Below are 22,162 nucleotides of genomic sequence, written 5' to 3'. Positions count from 1 at the left end.
TTGGGAGCAATTGGGAAGGCTCAAGAGCTCTGGAGTAGCTGCTGCTGGACTTAACATACCAGGTATTTTTGGTGTCACCAACTGCATGGGACTCGTGCATCAGAAAGCAGTAGCACTAGCATGGTGGAAAACCTCTTGTCTGTGTGTTTTAGACTCTTGCACGAGCCCTCTCACTCTTTGCAGGAGGAGAAAATGTTTTTCTGGATTAGGCTTCATGTGATACAGTTGAAGTGGCTGGTTATGTGATAGCAATGATGGGCTAGTTTCAGATTACTTATCTGGCTATCTCAAGACGGCCTGGGAATAAAATAACTAAAACATTTACTTGACAGTTTCTGCCAAAGATAAGTATTCATGAAGAATTTTCAAGTGTAATATTATTTTAAAGGCAAGTGAGATCCTGAAAAACAAAAGCCCTGGATTTATGGAGCTGCTTCAGGCCCAGCAACAAATCTCTCTGTTCCAGCAGAGCATGAAAGACCAGAGTGAATGCGTGGAGAGCCTTGAGCAACGAGTGCATGATCTAGAACTCCAACTCGAATGTTCCGAGCGGGTGAGCAAATGGAAAAACTTGTAGTCATTAATTCTCTGTATGCAGTGTTTTCACTTTTCTCTATCTCCACGCTTTGTTTTATTTACATAATAGTGTTTAGATATTAAGACCCTGCCCAGTAATGTGCATGCAGTTATCATGCCTGCTTTCCTGATACTAAGATTTTAAAAAATACAAGTAAAGCACTGGGGTTCATTTCTAAAAGGATAGAATTGAAAAGCATGGAGTTATGTTAAACTTGTATAGAACCTTGATTAGAAAATTCTGGGAGCACTGTGCCGTTCTGGTCGCCATATTACAAAAACGATAGAGGCATTAGATAAGGTGCAAAAAATATTTACAAGGATGATTACAGAACTGAGAGGTTATAACTCAGGAAAGTCTGAACAGGCTGGGCTCTTTTCCCCAGAAAAAAGAAGGCTGACGGGTGACCTAGTAAAGGTCTTTAAAATTATCAAGAGCTTTGAGAGGGCAGATGTGTACATATAGAAACATAGAAAATAGATGCAGGAGCAGGCCATTCGACCCTTCGAGCCTGCACCACCATTCAATATGATCATGGCTGCTCATTCAAACTCAGTACCCCACCCTAGCCTTCTCTTCATACTCCCTGATCCTGTTAGCCACAAGGGCCACATCTAACTCCCTTTTGAATATGTCCAATGAACTGGACTCAGCAACTTTCTGTGGCAGAGAATTCCACAGGTTCACAACTCTCTGGGTGAAAAAGTTTCTCCTCATCTCAGTCCTATATGGCTTACCCCTCATCCTTAGACTGTGTCCCCTGGTTCTGGACTTCCCCAACATCGGGAACGTTCTTCCTGCATCTAACCTGTCAAATCCCATCAGAATTTTATATGTTTCTACGAGATCCCCTCTCATTCATCTAAATTCAAGTGAGTATAAGCCTAGCAGATCCAGTCTTTTCTTATATATCAGTCTTCGCTGCATTCCCTCAATAGCAAGCACATCCTTCCTCAGATTAGGAGACCAAAATAGCACATAATGTTCAAGGTGTGGCCTCACCAAGGCCCTGTACAACAGAAGCAAGACCTCCCTGCTCCTATCCCCTAGCAATGAAAGCCAACATGCCTTTTGCCTTCTTCACCGCCTGCTGTACCTGCATGCCAACTTTCAATGACTGATGTATCATGGCACCCAGGTCTCGTTGCACCTCCCCTTTTACTAATCTGTCACCATTCAGATAATTTGCCTTTCTGTTTTTGTCACCAAAGTGGATAACCTCAAATTTATCCACATTATACTGCATCTGCCATGCATTTGCCCATTCACTTAACCTGTCCAAGTCCTCCTGCAGCCTCTTGGCATCCTCCTCTCAGTTTGCACTGCCACCCAGCTTTGTGTCATCTGCAAACTTGGAGATATTACATTCAATTCCTTCATCTAAATCATTAATGTATATTGTAAATAGCTGGGGTCCCAGCACTGAACCCTGCGGCAACCCACTAGTCACTATTCTGAAAAGGACCTGTTTATTCCCACTCTTTACTTCCTGTCTGCCAATCATTTCTCTATCCACGTCAATACATTACCCCCAATACCATGTGCCTTAATTTTGCACACTAATCTCTTGTGTGGGACCTTGTCAAAAACCTTTTGAAAGTCCAAATACACCACATGTACTGGTTCTCCCTTATCCACTCTACTGGTTACATCCTCAAAAAACTAGAAGATTTGTCACTAAACTGGGTGGCGGTGTGAGCTGTGAGGAGGATGCTAAGAGGCTGCAGGGTGACTTAGACAGGTTAGGTGAGTGGGCAAATGAATGGCAGATGCAGTATAATGTGGATAAATGTGAGGTTATCCACTTTGGTGGCAAAAACAGAAAGGCAGAATATTATCTGAATGGTGGCAGATTAGGAGAAGGGGAGGTGCATCGAGACCTGGGTGTTATGTTACATCAGTCATTGAAAGTTGACATGCAGGTACAGCAGGTGCTGAAGAAGGCAAATGGCATGTTGGCCTTCATTGCTAGGGGATTTGAGTATAAGAGCAGGGAGGTCTTGCTGCAGTTGTACAGGGCCTTAGTAAGGTCTCACCTGGAAAATTGTGTTCCGTTTTGGTTTCCTAATCTGAGGAAGGACGTTCTTGCTATTGAGGGAGTGCAGCGAAGGTTCATCAGACCGATTCCCGGGATGGTAGGACTGACATATGAGGAGGGACTGGATCGACTGGGCCTGTATTCACTGGAGTTTAGAAGAATGAGAGGGGACCTCATAAAAATGTAAAATTCTGACGAGACTTGACAGGTCAGATGCAGGAAGAATCTTCCCGATGTTGGGGAAGTCCAGAACCAGGGGTCACAGTCCAAGGATAAGGGGTAAGCCATTTAGGACCGAGATGAGGAGAAACTTCTTCACTGAGAGTTGTTAACCTGTGGAATTCTCTACCGCAGAGTTGTTGATGCCAGTTCATTGGATATATTCAAGAGGGAGTTAGATATGGTCCTTACGGCTAAAGGGATCAAGGGGTATGGAGAGAAAGCAGGAAAGGGGTACTGAGGTGAATGATCAGCCATGATCTTATTGAATGATGGTGCAGGCTCAAAGGGCCAAATGGCCTACTTCTGCACCTATTTTCTATGTTTCTATGTCCAGCATGATTTACCTTCATAAATCCATGCTGACTTGGACCGATCCTGTCACTGCTTTCCAAATGTGCTGCTATTACAACTTTAATAATTGACTCCAGCATTTTCCCTACCACTGATGTCAGGCTGACCGGTCTATAATTCCCTGTTTTCTCTCTCCCTCCTTTTTTAAAAAGTGGGGTTACATTAGCTACCCTCTAGTCCATAGGAACTGATCCAGAGTCCATGGAATGTTGGAAAATGACCACTAATGCATCTATTTCGAGGGCTACTTCCTTCAGTACTCTGGCATGCAGACTATCAGGCCCTAGGGATTTATTGGCCTTCAGACCATTCAATTTCCCGAACACCATTTCCTGACTAATAAGGATTTCCCTCAGTTCCTCCTTCTCGCTAGACCCTCGGTCCCCTAGTTATTTTCGGGAGGTTATTCGTGTCTTCCTTCGTGAAGACAGAACCGAAGTATTTGTTCAATTGGTCTGCCAGTTCCTTGTTCCCCATTATGAATTCAGCTGATTCTGACTGCAAGGGACCTATGTTAGTCTTCACTATGTTTCCACTTGTGGGGGAGTCTAAAACTAGGGACAATAAAAATTATGAAAGTCACCAAGAAATAAAATAGGGAACTCGGAGAGAGAGTGGCTAGAATGTGGAACTTGCTACCAAATGGAGTAATTGAGGTGAATAACATAGATGCATTAAGAGGAATCTAGATAAACACATGAGGGAGAAAGGACTGGAAGATTATGCTGAGAGTTAGATGAAGAAGGATGGGTGGAGGCTCGAGTGGAGCATAAACTCCAGTTGGGCCGAATGGCCTGTTTGTGCTGTACATTCAATGTAATACTTGTATAGTGCAGCAAAACCAGGGTGAAACTTTAGGGGAAGCCTATATTTAAAGGTTTTGCTGTTAAGGATATAAGCAGAGCAACTATTAACATTTTACTTATTAGTCTTACATACTTCTATGGGTAGGGATGATTTTTATGTTACCAACTGAGCTGAAAACATAACTGGCCAGGGTCTAAATTCAGAAATTTCTGTCAGAAGGTTAAACCTTTTCTGTCCCATAAACATGTTTATCTCCTTTTAATTTTGATGCTTTACATCATATATGTAAAGCAACTTCAAATAGCAAAAGCAACTTGCGCCTTTAATATAGTAAAACATTTCAAGGTGCTTGACAGGAGCATTATCAAACAAAATTTGACAGAGCCACATAAGGATATATTGTGACAGTTGACCCAAAAGCTTGGTCAAAGAGGTAGGTTTTACCGAGCGTCTTAAAAAAGGAGAGAATTCTGGAGCATGGGGTCTAGGCAGCTGAAGGCATGGTCACCAATGGTGGAGCGATTAAAATTAGGAATGTACAGAAGGCCAGGATTGGAGGAGCACCAGAAACCAAAATTATAATGAATAGTCAGCATGGATTTCAAAAGGGAAAGCCTTGCTTGACCTACCTCATTGAAGTCTTTGAAGAGGTATCAGAGAGTAGGGGTAAAGGGTAGCTATTCAGAGTGGCATAAGGTGGGAAGTGGTGTTCCACAAGGATCAGTGCTGGGAACACGTGTTCATAATTTATATTAACGGTTTAGAGTTTGGAATCAAAAACACAATTTCTAAACTTGCGGATGACACCAAATTGGGGCGGGGTTAGTCAATACTGAGGAGGACTGCAACAAATTACAAGAAGACATTAATAAACTAATAAGCAGAAGGGGCATATAATTCTCAAATGAATTTCAACATACGTGTGAGTTACTGCATTTTGGTAAGAAAAATGAGGAGTCTCTCACTGCTTGGAAAATAAGAATGTAAATTGTGTAGAGGAGCAAAGGAATCTGGGAGTACAGATACAATAATCACAAGGTAGCAACGTAGGTTAATAAAGCCATTTTGCAAACCAAGCACTCTGGTTTATTTCTTATAGGATAGAATTGAAAAGTAGAGAAGTTATGGTAAACCTGTATCGAACCTTAGTTAGACCATATTTGGAGTACTCTACAGTTCTGGTTGCCATATTATAGAAAGGATATAGAGGCACTGGAGAGGGTGTTTACAAGGATGATACTAGAAATACAAGGTTATATCTAACTGGTGAGGATGAACAGGCTGGGTCTCTTTTATCTTCTGAAAAGAGAAGGCTCTGAGGAGTGACCTAGTGGAGGTCTTTAAAATTATGAAAGGTTTTGACATAGAGACAGAGTTTGTTTCTACTTTTGGGAAAATTGGAGGCCTTCAATATAAGCTAGTCACCAATAAATCAAATAGGGAATTCAGAGGAAACTTCTTTACCCAGAGGGTAGTGAGAATATGGAACTCGCTACCACAGGGAGTAGTTGAGGTGAAAAATATAGATGCATTTAAGAGGAAGCTAGATAAGCATATGAGGGAGAAGGGAATACAGAGTTATGCTGACAGAGTTTGATGGGAGGAGGCTCAAGTGGAGCATAATGCTGGCATGGACCTACTGGTTCGAATGGCCTGTTTCTGTGCTGTATATTCTATGTAATATTGGAGGGTTGTGGGATAGAGGAGGTCAGAGATGGGGAGGAGTGAAGCCATGGAGGGATTTGAAAACAAGGATGAGAATTTTAAAACTGAGGCATTGCCGGATGGGAGCGTAGGTCAGGGAGCACAGGGGTGAACGGGACTTGATACAAGTTAGGATGCAAGCAGCAGTTAGGTTAAGGTGCAGGGCAATCTGCCCTGGTTCATTTGGTAATGCCTGTGTAGCTGAGTCCTACAGATCAGAAGCTCCCATGTCTGTTCTGAGCTAGCTGCTCAATTAACATGGCAGTTGGGTGCTACAAATGGCCTCATGCCCAGAACTAGAAGCAGGAACATCCGGCATTCTAGATTACTGTCCAGTGATCCCTGCACGTGTATGAATATAGGATGAGGACAGGATCGGGTTCAGCTCTGATGTTCCCCACAGAGGAATAGCCTGCCGTTGCCCTCTGTCTAAGTTAACACATTTGGATGAAGTGTTGGAGGGTAAATGTTTTTTTGTGGAATCCTATCCTCTGAAGAGGGGAAATTGCAGAATAAAACATAAATCACTGGAGTGAAATGTCTTCACAATAATAAAAATATTTTTTTATCGATCCAGATGGTTATTTTTTCCCCCATTTATGAAGAACTTGGGTGAAGAGTTCAGGCTCCTATAATGCAGAGCAGCAACAAGTTTGAATATAGTGGTTGTGAAGAAGAGGAGGCAATCGAGAAGTAGTAATTGTGCCAAGCGTGGTTTTTAAAAGTTTGTAAAATGTAGGAGGAAGGAAAAGAATGAGTAGAGTTGGAGACAGTGCACTGAGTCTGGATTTCAACACAGTGAGCTTATTGGGGGGAGGAATACAATTGAAGTGTAGGATCAGCAAAAAACACAAGTTTTGCAGAGCATTAACCATAGTGTATATTTATCAAATAGACATAGACTAAGGTTTTGACACAGAGGGAATCAAGGCATATTATGTTTTTAATTTCTTTTTTCACATGGTTCTATAAATTTTTTTTTCTTTAAGAATGCAAAAGACAAAGACAGCTGTCTTATTCAGATAGTTGAACAGCAGAAAATTACCGAAAATACTGTGCGGCAGTTAAATCAGTGGATAGAAGAAAAAGACGAAGCCATTAGAGAATTAAAGGAAAAGCTGGACCTTAAAGACACCACCATATCACAGCTGCATCACTTGCCCTCACTCGGGGACCAAGAAGTTACTGAGTTAAATGATAACATTGAATCTGCTAAGAGAGAGCAGCAGTCCCCAGAGGAAATTGGACAGCAAAAAGATGATGTAGAAAACATGCAGAAACATGGTCAGAAAGATACTCCATGGCATGTTGAGCAGCTGAGGGCCGATCTGGGGGCAATGCACAGCCAGGAAACTGCCCAGATAAGGCAGGAGCTGCGTGAACAAACAAAGCAAGAAATTGATGATCTGAATGTCCAGCATAAAGCTGAGCTTGACTTTTTACAAAGTCAAATTCAAAACCATACTGGTGGTAGTGAGCAAGTGCAAATTTTAAATGCAACGATCATAGAACTCAATGCGAAGCTGCAAGAGTGCAGTCTTGAGAAAAGAGAAATCCACCAAAAGATGATGGAGTCTCAACAGGAGAAAGCTGAAATTCAGGAGAAATGTAGACATTTGGTTCAGGATCTGGAAGAACAGACTAAGCTGTACAAATCTGAAAAAGAAAATTTGAATCAGGTTATTCAGGAGCTGAATGCCTACTTGGTCCAAGAAAAGGAAGTCGGTAAGGAGCTTAGACTCCAGCATGAGCATGAAATCACAAACTACAGTATAAAATTGGAGATGATGGAGAGGGAGAAGGATGAAGTACTGAGCCGACTGGCTGAATCTCAGGAAGTAGAGCTTGAACAACTTAAAACCAAAATGCTGTTTAGTCATGAAGCAGAATTGTCAAAACTAAGGGAAGACCTGGAAATGCAGCATAGTCTAAAAACAGAAGTCTTTAGAAAGGAATTGGAATGTCTGAAGAAAAATTTGCGCAGTGAAGTACACCAAAATGATATCAATGAGAATTTGGAAGCAATGGACCAAGAAAAGGTCATTTTGACTGAGCAGTGTGCAGAATTAACAAAACCGCTGCAACAAAGAGGGTTGGAGCTGGAGAAGCGGCACATGGAGGCTAAGATATCAGCCCACCAAATACAGGAAGCTGTACCGAAGTGGAAAGCTGTGACAGAGGAACCATCGAGCCTGCGTTTAGAATTAGAAAAGGAAAGTACAGAACGGTTACACTATGAAGAGCATCTAAAGGAACTGGTTCTTCAGAGCAAAATAAATGCCCTGGAGACTCAACCTGAACAGATAAGCATGGCTTCCACTCTGATAATTGCAGAGGTGAAAGTAAGAAAAGACAAAGAAACTGACTTGGCTATGTTACATGAGATGGTGAAAGATCTGAAACAGGAGAAGCAGTTGTTGCTAGCACAGCTACGAGAACAGGAACAGCTAGTCAAAGAGGTTCAAGAACAAAAGCTAGCTGCAGATTCAGTAACCAGTGAAGTTCAAGCCTTGTTTGGCCGTCAACTCGCTGCATTGCAGAGCCAACGGGATCAGCTGCAGGATCAGCTTGATGCCCAAAAAACTAAGAGTCAAACAATGTCTAAACTTCTGGGGCAGAAAACCATGCAGGAGGACTCCCTGCACAGAGAGCTTGAGGAACTTAAGCCAGTATTGAGAGAAAATGATGAATGTGTAAACCGACTAACTGAAGAGAAAATCAAGCTTGAAAGTAAAGTATTGTCAAATGCACAGGATCTCTCCAGGATTGAAGAAGTACTTAATCAAATCAAAGCTGAAAATAATTGTTTGAAGAAAGACAATGGCGATTTAATGCATAGGTTACAAAATCTGGATAGTACAATGCAGTCTGAGATTCTAGCCCAGGGCAATGAGTTGAAAGGAAAGATTGCTGAACTGCAAAAGCTAGAGGTAGTCATGGAAGAACGAGAGACTCAATACCTTCAGGAAGGATCTGCTCTGAAACTGGAGATCAACAACCAAAGAAAGACTCAACAGGAACTAGAACAAAGTCACAATGAAAAGGTGCAAGCTATCCTGCGGGAACAGGAAGAGAGGCTTACCTGCACTGTGCAACAGGCTCGGGCAGAAGTGACCAGCCAATATGAGGAAGAATTGAGCAAAGTAGAAGAGCTGTACCTGTCTGATATGATGAATTTACAAACGCAACATCAGAAAGAGGTATTTGTGGTTGCGTTATTAAACATGTGAAGTGGTCTTTTTGAACTTGCTTAAGACAGTTGATTTTAGGTACTGAAGTAGTAAAATGGTATGCCTTAAACTAGGGTTTGGGCATGCTGTCTTGAATGTTAGTCGTAGCTCAGTGGGTAGCACTCTCTTCTGAATCAGAAGGTTGTGGGTTCAAGGCCCACTCGAGACTTGTGCAGAAAAATCTAGGCTGACACTTTCGTGCAGTACTGAGGGAGTGCTGCACTGTCAGAGGTGCCATATTTTGGATGAGACGTTAACCCTAAGCCCGTTTGCGCTCTCAAGTGGACGTAAAAGATCCCATGGCACTATTTCAAAGAAGAGCAGGGAGTTATCCCTGGTATCCTGGCCAATATTTATTCCTCCGTCAACATCACTAAAACAGATTATCTTGTCATTATCGATTTGTTGTTTGTGACTACACTTCAAAAGTACTTAATTGGCCGTAAAGCGCTTTGGGACATCCTGAGGTCGTGAAAGGTGCTATAGAAATGCTCGAGGAAGGATAACCTGGGCAATAGGAGGGTACAGTGCAAATCACACGCAGGGTTACGGCTCTTCCCCATCACCCAGCTCTGCTAGTTCTATCTGCAAAATATACAGGGTACTTAACTCTCTGCTCTCCTACAGCAGGAAAATGTTGCTGGATTTTGGGACTAAAGTAATCGTAATAATTTTTAATCTTTCATTGTTAGAAATTTCTTCAGTCTGACCCTGATTTTGCTTGAATTTTGTCAAGTTTGTAACTTGTAAGCTAGGCCTATCAACCACCATTATTTATTTTTCTCAGGTCTATCGGGTTTTTTTGCAGGAATTCGGAGTCTGCTTTCTCTTTCCCAACACCAAATCTGGAAATTCAATTTCTGGTTCATGCAAGTAACTCCCAGGAGCACTCTCCTTCACAGAAGCTCTGACCCTAGGATCAACTTCTGGACTAGAAAGGAAGAAAGACTTGGATTTATACAGCGCCTTTCACGGCCACTGGACCTCTCAAAGCACTTTGCAGGCACTGAAGTACTTTTGGAGTGTAGTTACTGTTGTAATGTACGAAACGCAGCAATCAATTTGCGCACAAGCAAGCTCCCACAAACAGCAATGTTATAATGGCCAGATAATCTGTTTTTTAGTTGTGATGAGGGATAAATATTGGCCCCCAAGTAAGGTAAACCAAGGTTTGGATTGGCACCTGGGCACTTTCCTCAACTTCACCAGCATATCAAGATGCCATTTAAGGTGGGACTCGGTATGAATGCCATACCAATAACCACTCACAGCAAGTTGACGCTGCTAGTTTTCTTTTGATGCTGCCTGCCAACAACAATGTGTGCTGAAGAGCCATTAGGTCTGCTGAGACCCCATTCATTCAGGAACTCATTCTGGTCCAGGTTGATTAGGTACCCTGTACAAATCAGCAATCATAGAAATTTACAGCACAGAAGGCGGCCATTCGGCCCATCGTGTCCGTGCCGGCCGACAAACAGCTATCCAGCCTAATCCCACTTTCCAGCTCTTGGTCCCTCCTCCAATTAAGTATTTTTATTCTAGTTTGCTCCTTGTCCTTCTCCATAACTAATCTAAACCTTACAATCCGATGATCACTATTCCCAAAATGCTCTCCAACAGTGACATTCTCCACATGACCCACCTCATTTCCCCAGGACAAGATCCAGCAGTACCTCCTTCCTTGTTGGGCAGGAAACATACTGATCAAGAAAATTCTCCTGAACACACTTCAGGAATTCCTCCCTTTCTCTGCCCGAACACAATCACTGCCCCATTCAATATTGACGTAGTTAAAGTCTCCCACAGTAATTTCTTTGCAAATTTGCTTTTCTGTCTCCTTCCCACTATTTGGTGGCCTATAAAATACATCACATAGCGCAATACCTCCTTTGTTTCTCAACTCCAACTAAATAGATTCCATCTTTGATCCCTCAAAGACATTTTCTGAAGGAAAAAAGTGTGTCATGTTCTGTGAAATCTCCAATGATTGGAAGAATACTGCATACATAGATAATCATGCAATGAGTGAGCAGCATAAATTGTCAGTGTATATATATCGTGCCCGAAAGAAAGTCAACAGAATTGATTCTCAAGTGGAAAAACAGTTTTTGGAAGCTCGATTGTATTGGAAGAATGTCCTGAGACGCATAATTGAAACCATTGTTTTCCTTGCTGAGCATGGTCTGCCATTCCATATATTGTATGCAATATATAGGCCCTTCCCTCCTATTAGCCTTAGGCCCCTCACAGCCTTAATCTGGCCCTGGCTGGACCGACTGCTTTCCCCTGCCGGTCTCAGCGCCAGGCACTACAGCAGGCGAAAGAGTAAATTTTGCAAATGCGGGGCTACTCGCTGACTTCACCAAATGGGTGGCGCAAACTGTCAGCGCCGCCACTAAACCTTCACTGAAGTTCGCGGCAGGCGCTGACTGATGCCGCTCTTCTGTCACCAAACTGCTATCCTTTATTCATTTTGGACTTTGGAAGTCTTCCTATCTTTGTGTCTTCACCCAAATTTCCCTTATTGTAGTTGATGAATCTCCCCAGCCCAGATTCAAAGAGTGTTGTGTTACTGTATAAATTTTTAGTATTTGAGATAGCATATGACCATGTGCAATTCATCTTACCTAAGCATCGAAAGAATATTATTGCCCCTGAGGCTATCAAGGTGACCGATTTAAAAAAAAAAAAAAAAAATATTCCAAGAATCTGGAATTTAAGTGATGAAGAAAAGTTAAGTTTTACATTTTTTATAAAATTTTTGAGGTGACTTTGAAGTTTTAAGTTTATTGAGGATGTAGTTGATCAATGCAAGTTGTTTAATTTAGTGGAGTTCAAGTACCAGAAATATAAGTTATAAAATAGGAAGTTCAGGGAGGAAATTCAGGCCAATAATTTTGCACATTGTTAAATCAATTATTTCTGAAATAATTTAACAGGGCACACTCAAGCAGATGGTATGAATAGTTTGTATAAGCAATTATATAAAAATTACTGTACAGAAACAGGCTATAATGCTCAACCAGTTTGTGTTTATTCTCCACAGGAACAGTAGTCCTCAGCCCAAGTGCCTGCCCTGTTTCCACATCCCTTTATCACCTTTTCTTCGACCACAACAACAACTTTTATTTATATAGCTATTTAATTTATTATTAAATGTTGACATGTCTGCTTCAGTTTGTAACTCTGGTTGTGCATTCCTTGGCTTCAGAATGACATCCAGTATTGAAGAGATACGGAATTAAGGAGTTATGATGATAGAGGATAGGTCGGATTTAGCTTTATTAAACAAAAAGTTTGTGGGTTATTGGGCTCAATTGTCTTTTTCTATTACTAAAACATTTGTATTTCTAACCAACTTGTACACAAGCATCAGCATCTCCCACAACACTGCCCCATTAAAGATGTTACTGGTTACGGGTTTTTTGCCATGATTACTTCTACTTGAGGAACTTGTAGAAAAGCACCTCCTGCTGCCTTATTGTCGGAGACATCCTGACACCAATCTTGCTCTCTGGTCTCTAACTGCAGCTTTAATATCTTCATTTGGGATTTGGATATCTTAGGAAGAAGTATCACCACGTGAATTCTACTGATAGTTTTGTGGATTGTACCTTTCAATCCAAACCAATCCTTATCTGAAACAAGCTTCCTAAAGTCTCCTTTGGCCAATTTAATTTGGAAGAATCTCGAAGTCCTACTTTTCATCAGGTTTTCCTGAAAATGGACCTGTTTGGAAGTGATTTTCTCAGTTTTGTTCCAGGGACCAAGTCTGCAGAGCTTAGTCTCTTAACAGTGTGTTTTTCACATGAGAAAACGGGCCTTTTATGTGTTTTTTTGATCTGTCATTTGCATAAGACTCTTTAGTGGAAGTGTCAAAAATGAAATTTTTTCCCCAGATAACTTCTCTCAGATGGCGTTAATGTTGAATGCTAAAGGTTGTTATGCAGAGATCGGTCTTTACAAATATTGGAACTAAATGGAAGGATATTTTGTAATCAAGGGAGGCGTTGAAGATAATTGGCAAAATTCTGTTTGACTAATCCAAAACACATTTCTTTAGACACATGCCTAATTGCTGTGCTGTAACCTTGTGTTCTGTCAGTTAGATAAGTTGAATGCAGAAACGAAGGCGGCGGCATTTGACTTGCAACAGAAACAAGAGGATGAAAGGAGAAAACAAATCGGATTAATTAAACAGGCAAGTACTCGTGCAGATAATTTGCTGTCTCCTCATTAATGCATCATAGTCTCTGGCATGAAAAGGTGTCCAATTTAATTTCTCTTATTTTGTCATCTTGAGGTGTATGTTTTGTTCTATGGAGACCCTGATGAAGTAAACTATTGTCACCAAGTGGAAGTTGAGTATCTTTGTTTAAGTAGAGCTTTCTTCTAAACTGGTACAATTCTCACTCTTGATTAGCTTGATAAATGTTGCTGATCAATCGTAATTTCTGAATTTGACCATCGTGTCTCGCTGAAACCAAGTATCTGAGAATTAGACTGAAGTGTTGAAGTTTTGAGAGAACTTGGCTGGGAGTGGAGTGTCCTTGATTTATCATTGGTTGACATTCTCACAAAATCATTACAATTAAATATGCAATTAAATGTATATTGGAAAACTTGAGTGTCACTAGGCAGTGCAGATATCCGAGTAACATGAGACTAACTAATTGTCCCTGCTGAAATCCTCCGTGATTTGTAGGCAATAATTCTGAGCATTAGGAGGATGGGGTTACTAGTATAGAAGACAAAGGAATGGGGAAACTTGAAGTCTGGCTGGACTGGGAAAGATGAAGATGTCCAACTATCGGTCAACTACTCTAGCTGCTGTTCTTTTCAGCTCCTGGGCTCCAAGGGCTGAGGTCAAAGCTAGGAGCACCTACACATTCTTCTCACAGTACACAGAAAGGGAGCACAAACTTTAGAATAGAATGCATAATCATCTTGTGATAGAGCTGTGTTCTACAGCATCTGAATATAGGTGGATTAGTCAGCATCTCACCTGGCACCATTTGTTAGGATGCCGCTATGTATAGCAGAGGAATGATTATCAATAGAATGACCCACCCATGAATCCAGCAGGGTTCCATTGGGAGCCCAAAGTTAGTGTTGAATTTATTTTGTTGGTGACTTTTAGCTTGGATCTCTTGAAATATCATGGTGCAATATAGCTGGACCTGAAAGCCTTATTTAGAGTTATCTCCAAAATCGGGAAGACCCTAAATGGAGTGCCTGCTATGCAGGAGGGAAGATTTCTGCATTGCTATAAAGCTTGCAGATAACCCAGAGTAAACCCAGCAGGAAGGCTGGATGTCTTAACAAATTTGCAGGTCTGTTTCAACCCACAGATGATATCATCCAGCTGCCAGTATGTGTGTGTATCTTAAGAAAGATGAGATCTACTATAGGGTAGACAAGGAACACTTCTGTTCCATACCTGCTCAAGGTGTTCTTGCAAAAGACTTTCACATTACTGCATCATTGCAACCAGAAGAAATAGTCGGAGTGTCAGATCACTGCTCTGGAAAGCTAGGAAGCTGAAAACAACCAAATGGATGAGCAGTCACTTTGTGCTCCAATTAACAGCAATTTGTATTTATATAGTGCCTTTAACATAGTAAAACAAATCAAGGTGCTTCACAGGAGTGTTATAAGACACACAATTTGACACCTAGCCACATAGGGCAGTGACCAAAAGCTTGGTCAAAGAGGTAGGTTTTAAGGGACGTCTTAAAGAAGGAAAGAGAGGTGGAGAGGTTCAGGAAGGGAATTTTAGAGCTTTTGGGGCCTAGGCAACAGAAGGCATGGCCATCAATGGTTGAGCGATTATAATCAGGGATGTTAAGAGGGCAGAATTAGAGAAGTGCCGATATCTTGGGGTTGGGGGAGGGGGGAGGGTGGTTGGAGGAGATTAGAGATGGGGAGGGGTGAGGCCATGGAGGGATTTAAAAACAAGGATGAGAATTTTGAAATCTAGGTGTTGTACAACCGGGAGCCAGTGTAGGTCAGCAAGCACAGGGGTGATGGGTGAAAGTGACTTGGTGTAATTTGGGACATGGGCAGCCGAGTTTTCAGTGGCCTCAAGTTTACGTGGGGGAGAACGTGGGAGGCCAGCCAGGAATGTGTTGGAATAGTCAAGTCTAGAGGTAACAAAGACATGGATGAGGGTTTCAACAGCGGATGAGCTGAGGTGAGGGCGGAGACGGGTGATGTTCCTGAGGTGGAAACAGGGGGTCTTAGTTATGCCGCAGAAATGTGGTCGGAAGCTCATTTCAGGGTCAAATATGACATCAAAGTTGCGAACAGTGTGATTCAGCTTCAGACAAATGTTGGGGAGAGGGATGGAACCAGTGGCTCAGGAACGGAGTTTGTGGTGAGGACCGAAAACAATGGCTTCGGTCTTCCCAATATTTAATTGGCAAAATTTTCTGCTCATCCAGAACTGGATGTGGGACAAGCAGTCTGGCAATTTAGAGACCGTGGAGGGGTCGAGAGAAGTGGTGGTGAGGTAAAGCTGAGTGCCGTCAGCGTACATGTGGAAACTGACGCTGTGTTTTCGGATGATATCGCCAAGAGGTAGCATGTAGATGAGAAATAAGAGGGGGCGAAGAGTTGATCTTTGGGGACACCAGAGGTAACGATGCGGGAGTGAGAAAAGAAGCCATTGCAGGAGATTCTCTGGCTACGATTAGATAGATAAGAACGGAACCAGGCAAGTGCAGTCCCACCCAGCTGGACAACAGTGGAGAGGCATTGGCGAAGGGTTTGCAGACAAGTCAAAAAAGACAAGGAGGGATAGTTTGCCTTTGTCACAGTCACAAAGGATGTAATTTGTGATTTTGATGAGAGTAAGGTGGAAACCTGATTGGAGGGTTTCAAACATGGAGTTGTGGGAAAGATGGTCATGAATTTGAAGGCGACCACACGTTCAAGGACTTTGGAGAGGAAAGGGAGGTTGGAGGTTGGATTAAATTGAAAAATCTGACTGCCTTATAGGAAGACAGACTTGAGTCCGTATACAGTACATACACTACCTTTTCAGCCAATACATCAGTAAATCATTGCAACAGTTTTGATGCAATTTAATTTTGTAATTCGTCAAGGAGATGCAGTGGGATAATTTCTGCTTTAAAGGAAATCTTCTGTTGCGTTTTTGCTTGAAACTAGTAAATGTCCTGTACTGTAAACACCACTAGCTCAATAATCAGGGCAAATAAGAGATTATGCATGAGAGAAAACATTATCCTCTAACAGCACAGAGGATTGGGAAACAATAGTCATTGAGGATAACACTTCAAAAGTAATTTATTGGCTGGAAAGCATTTTTTTGATGTCCTTTGGATGGTGAAAGACGCTATATAAATGTAAGTATTCCACTGAGACTAAGAACGGAGATGTGCTCATCAAAGACAGAGGCAGTCAGTGCCCGCTGGAAGAAGCATTTTGAAGATCTCCTTAACCAAGACTCTGTCTTTGGCGTGAGTGTCCTTGACTCCATCCCACAACATGCTACCCACCGCCACAGCACAATCCATGCCCACAATGAGTTTGAAAAGGCCATTTGTCAACTGAAAAACAACAAGGCCTCTGGAGCATATGGAATCACGCCAAAGTACTATAGCATGGTGGAGAAGTACTCTTGGCGCGAGTCCATGACCTCATCTTTCTTATCTGGAAGGAGGAGAGCATGCCAGGGGATTTCAGCAACACCGTAATCGTGGCCATCTTCACGAAAGGTGACCAGTCCGATTGCAGAACAGAGGAGTTTCCCTGCTGTCTGCCGCAGGGAACGTTGTCACAAGAATCCTCGTCCCAGTGACTGAAAAGCTCCTCCTAGAGTCTCTATGCGGATTCCGCCCATTAAGGGGCACAACGGACATGATCTTCACTGCCCGACAAACCCAAGAAAAATGTAGGGAGCAACATCAACTTCAGCACATGGCTTTCTTTGACCTCACAAAGGCCTTCGACTCTGTCAAACCATGAGGAATTATGGAGTGCCTTTCACAAATTCGGCTGTCCTCAAAAATTTGTCATCCTCTGCTTGCTTCACGATGACATGCAAGCTGTGATTCTTACCAGTGGATTCACCACAGACCCAATACAAGTGCAGACCGGGGTCAAGTAAGGCTGTGTCAACGCACCAATGCTCTTCTCAATTTTCCTCGCTGCAATGCTTCATCTCATCTTTAACAAGCTCCCTGCTGGAGTGGAGTTAATCTACAGGACAAGCGGGAAATTGTTCAACCTCTGTCATTGAACTACAATATGTAGACGACGCTTGCGTTTGTGCACACTGAGGCCTTCACTGAAGTGTACAAGAGTCTGGGCTTTACATTAAACATCCGTAAGACCAAGGTTCTCTACCAACCTGCCCCCACCACACAGTACTGCTCCCCGATTATCAAGATCCATGATGAGATCTTGGACAATGTAGACCACTTCCCATACCTTGGGAGCCTAGGACAGAATTTGACAACAAAATCCAACACCGTCGTCAGTGTGCCAGTGCAGCCTTCGGTCGCCTAAGGAAAAGTGTTCGAAGACCAAGCTTATAGTCTACAGAACAGCAGTGATACCCGCCCTCCTATATGCTTCAGAGACAATGTTCAGTAGGCACCTCAAAACACAGAAGAAGTACCACTAATGCTGCCTCCGCAAAATCCTGCAAATCCATTGGCAGGATAGGTGCACCAATGTCGGCGTTCTCAGGCCAGCATCGAGGCATTAACCATGCTCTATAAGCTCTGATGAACGGGCCACATTGTCCACGTGCCCTATCCCAGACTCCCGAAACAAGCATTCTACTCTGAGCTAAGTCACGGCAAGCGCGTTCCAGGAGAGCAGAGAAAACATTTCAAGGACACCCTCCAAACCTCCTTGGAAAAAATGTAACATCCCACCGACTCTTGGAAATCCCTGGTCCAAGACCGCTCAAAGTGGAGGAGAAGCATTCGAGTCTCTGTCGGGAGCACACTGAAGCCAAGCATAAACAGTGGAAGGAGCGTTCGACACCCACCCATCCCTCTAACCACACATTTGCCCATGTGTGACGGAGTGTGTAGATCCCGCATTGGTCTGTCTAATCAGTCACCTTCGAACGCATTTTAGTATGGTAGCAAGTGATGCTCGACTGAGAAACTGCCTAAGAAGATGAAAAAAGTAAGTTCTTTTTATCTAAAATGTGGTCGATGGAGAACAATTACCACTAAAGTTGGTTGAAATCTTTTTTTCGCTTGCAAAGAAAGCTGCACAATAGTATCCATTCTGCTCTGCATCTGCGATCAGCCAATTTGGTGCAGACCAGAGACAGAAGTAAACAAGAACTCAGGATAGCCCAAAGACCTTCACAGACAGTTAATTACTTTTGAAGTGATCACTGTTGTTTTGTAGGCAATCATGGCAGGCAATTTACAAGTAGTTGGGCATGACAAATAGCAATGCAATAAATGAGTTAATCTGTTCTGGTGAAGGTGCTAGATAAATATTCTACGTATTTGCGCTGCACTTTTTTTTTAGCAGACGGGCGCCTCCCCATGCCCGTATTGCACTTTTTTGGCACACGTGACAAGCCCCACCCCGTCAGTTCAGACCCCCCCACCCACACACACCCAGCGGCCTGAAACGTTCCATGTACGTGGTGCAGAGAAGCAGGACTTGCGCCTCTGACACTATTTTTCTCTTTTCCCCCACCCCCTCCCCCCGGCGGCCCTGTGGGGACGGGAGAAGAGAGACACGCGGGGTGGGGGGGAAAGAGAGAGACACGCGGGGTGGGGGGAAAAGAGAGACACGCGGGGTGGGGGGGAAAGAGAGACACGCGGGGTTGGGGGGGGAGAGAGAAGAGAGATACGCGCGGTTGGGGGGGGGGAGAGAGAAGAGAGATACGCGGGGTTGGGGGGGGGGGGAGAGAGAGATACGCGGGGTTGGGGGGGGGGAGAGAGAGATACGCGGGGTTGGGGGGGGGGGAGAAAGAGACACACGCGGGGTTGGGGGGGGGGAGAAAGAGACACGCGGGGTTGGGGGGGGAGAAAGAGAGACACGCGGGGTTGGGGGGGGAGAAAGAGAGACACGCGGGGTTGGGGGGGGAGAAAGAGAGACACGCGGGGTTGGGGGGGGGAGAAAGAGACACGCGGGTTTGGGGGGGGAAAGAGACAAGCGGGGTTGGGGGGGGGAGAGAAGAGAGACAAGCGGGGTTGGGGGGGAGAGAAGAGAGACACGCGGGGTTGTTGGGGGGGAAGAGAAGAGAGACACGCGGTGTTGGGGGGGGTGGGGTGGAAGAGAGACACGCGGTGTTGGGGGGGGGTGGGGTGGAAGAGAGACACGCGGTGTTGGGGGGGGGGGCGGTGGAAGAGAGACACGCGGTGTTGGGGGGGGGGGTGGAAGAGAGACACGCGGGGTTGGGGGGATGGGGAAGAGAGACATGCGGGGTTGGGGGGGATGGGGAAGAGAGACTTGGGGGGGGGTGGGGGGGGAAGAGAAGAGAGACACGCGGGGGGGGAAGGGGGAGAGGAGAGAAGAGAGACACGCGGGGGGGGGGGGAGAGAGACACGCGGGGTTGGGGGGGGGAAAAGAGACACGCGGGGTGGGAAGAGAAGAGAGACACGCGGGGAGGGAAGGGGGAGAGGAGAGAAAAGAGAGACGCGGGGGGGGGTGGAGAGAGACACGCGGGGTTGGGGGGGGGGGAAAAGAAGAGAGATATGTGGGGGGGGGAGAAGTGAGACACAGCGGGTGGGGGAAGGAAGAAGAGAGACACACGGGGTTTGGGGGGGGGGAAGAAGAGAGACACTGGGGGTGGGGGGGGGAGGAGAGAGACACTCACTATTCACTTCATACCCAATAAACATGTTAACAATCAATACACAATGCCTGCCCCATCTATGATGGGGTGGGACTGCAGGATGCACTTGGACTGTGGTAAGGCACTTTGGCTGGCCCTTGCTGTCTTCTGGGGAGCTTTATCCTCTGTCGCTTCAGGAAGTCAAAGTGGATCGAGTAACAATTTTCAAAGTCAGTGAGACCTTGAGATGTGCGGTTCCAGATACACATTCCGGCAAAACTTCAGGATGTGGCTTATCCCCCAAGGGGACCAATCATAGACAAAGGGTGGAGCATGGTGGCCATTTTGGCAGTACAAATAAGCACCTCTGTAAATATTGGCTAGGGCACTCAAAGCTCCACCTGCAACTGGAATCTTCCTGGTCTTTGTGGTTGAATACCACATCTGGGCAATATTGGGAGCTTTGATATCTATTATTTAAATTTGTTACTGTCACTGACAGGTTCATGAAAGGGAGCATGACCGAGAGATGAGTACGCTGATTACTAAACACAAAGAGAAAATGGAGCAGCAGCGGGCAGAATTGACTCAGGAACAGCAGGATCTGTTTGATGATGTCCGGACACAGATGGACTCGGCACATGAAGCAGAGCTATGCCAAGCTCGGCTTCAGATGCAGGTTAGTTTTTGTTGGTGGAAGATGGTAACTACTGATATATCTACTTTTATTTTGTTATCCGGATGTGCGATGCAGCCAAAATTGGCAATAACTAGTTCACGAGAAGGTGGTGGTGGAGCTTTTCCTTGAACCGCTGTAGTCTTTGTGTTCATGGTGCTTCCAGAATGGTAAACAGGGATTCCATGATTTTAAATCAGCATGAAAGAGAGAATGATGGTATAGGAAGAAGAAAGACAGCCTTGCATTTATAATAGCGCCTTTCACGACCACCGGATGTCCCAAAGAGCTTTACAGCCAATTAAGTACTTTTTTGCAGTGTAGTGACTGTTGTAATGTAGGAAATGCGGCAGCCAATTTGCGCACAGCAAGCTTCCACACACAGCAATGTGATGATGATCAGATAAACAGGTTTTGTTTTGTTGATTGAGGGATAAATATTGGCCAGGACACAGAGTTAACTCCCCTCCTCTTCAAAATAATGCCATGAGATCTTTTACGTCCACCTGAGAGAACAGATGGATCTTTGTTTAAAGTCTCATCCGAAAGACGGATAGGTCCTAATCAAGTTAATGAGTGCCTTGGAGAGCACATATTGTGACTCTACCCATGATCGTGCTGCTCTAAGTGTTTGAGATTGCAAGGCTGGGAGATGCTGTCTAGGAGCAAAAAGCAAGCAAAGTCATTTGACACTTAAATTTGGGGAAATGCCTATTTATCTCTAAGGTTTAATTTTATATTTAACTTAATGGCCTTTTTACTTTACGAAACTTCAGGCACAAACCATGGCTTTGTAAAGAAAGCAATCATTTATTATACACCAGAAAAATCAACATTTGAATTAAATAACATCTTGGGTTCAAACATGGTTTAGAATTTCTTTAACAACAAGAAAACAACACCACCTGAATTCCCAAAATGGATTATCTTTTGGAAATTAAATGCCTATCTTAGATTAAGCCCATAACATTTTTTAATCTTGGTTGGCTCAGGCTTAGAGAAGATCTCTGAATATCTTGATGGTTGCAGTTGTAGTGTAACTTGTAGCCTGTTCAGCCTTTTCAGAGGCAACCTGCAAGTCTGCATTGTTTGAAGCTGTGAGGTAGAGAGTAGTCATGAAGTCAGGTGAGGTTGGAGCAGTGACTCCGCAACTCTAACTTCTGCTTAGCTGTAAAACTCTTTTACTTTGAACCACAGCTCTGGGAAGGTGGCTTGTCAACAATAGGTTCCTGCAAATACAATCCATGATTGATTGACACTTCATTTATTTTCGTTAAGCTGTCAGGTGTTCAAACGATCTCCAGCTGACCCTGCCGGTTCGATGGTGATCCGTCCTCTTCTTTCCCACATTACAACAGTGATTACACTCTAAAAGTACTTCATTGGCTGTAAAATGTTTTGAGATGCCTGGTGGTCGTGAAAAACACTATATAAATGCAAGTCTTTCAAGTCTTCTGTGTGGTCTTTTACGACATGTAAATTTACAAACCTTTTAACAATCATTCAGAGTCCTTTTTCTTAAACCTGTTGGAGCCGATTTACTTTCAAGCTTTCGCTTATCAGATGTATTTTTACTACATTTGATGAATTGCTGCAGTGCATTCTTTGGATTGTATGTACTGCACTTGAAGCTGATGGTGGTGAGGGTGGACATTGAATCCAATAGCAGCATGCCGACTGCTCTGTTCTAGATGGTGTCAAGCTTCTTGAATGTTTTTGCAACTGTGAACCCATCTCGGTGAGTTGTGAGCAATCCCATCCTTGAGCCTTGTAGATG

General features: G+C 43.8%; 1 protein-coding gene across 3 annotated transcripts in view; it reads left to right on the top strand.

Annotated features, from left to right (window-relative positions):
* The first annotated feature begins 392 nt into the window (after nucleotides 1–392).
* pcnt (pericentrin) overlaps nucleotides 393–22,162 on the top strand; it is a 308,639-nt gene continuing 286,869 nt past the window's right edge. For all 3 annotated transcript variants that reach the window (XM_070876280.1, XM_070876279.1, XM_070876278.1), the window contains exons 1-4: nucleotides 393–553; nucleotides 6,689–8,899; nucleotides 13,035–13,130; nucleotides 20,212–20,388. In XM_070876280.1, the coding sequence (XP_070732381.1) occupies nucleotides 425–553; nucleotides 6,689–8,899; nucleotides 13,035–13,130; nucleotides 20,212–20,388 (2,613 nt within the window). In that variant the 5' untranslated portion in view covers nucleotides 393–424. The remainder of the gene's footprint in view (nucleotides 554–6,688; nucleotides 8,900–13,034; nucleotides 13,131–20,211; nucleotides 20,389–22,162) is intronic.

This window comes from Pristiophorus japonicus, chromosome 3, assembly GCF_044704955.1.
Source record: "Pristiophorus japonicus isolate sPriJap1 chromosome 3, sPriJap1.hap1, whole genome shotgun sequence".
Classification (NCBI taxonomy): Eukaryota; Metazoa; Chordata; class Chondrichthyes; family Pristiophoridae; genus Pristiophorus; species Pristiophorus japonicus.
The sequence above is the reverse complement of the archived record's forward strand: the minus strand, read 5'-3'. Positions and strand labels throughout refer to the sequence as shown.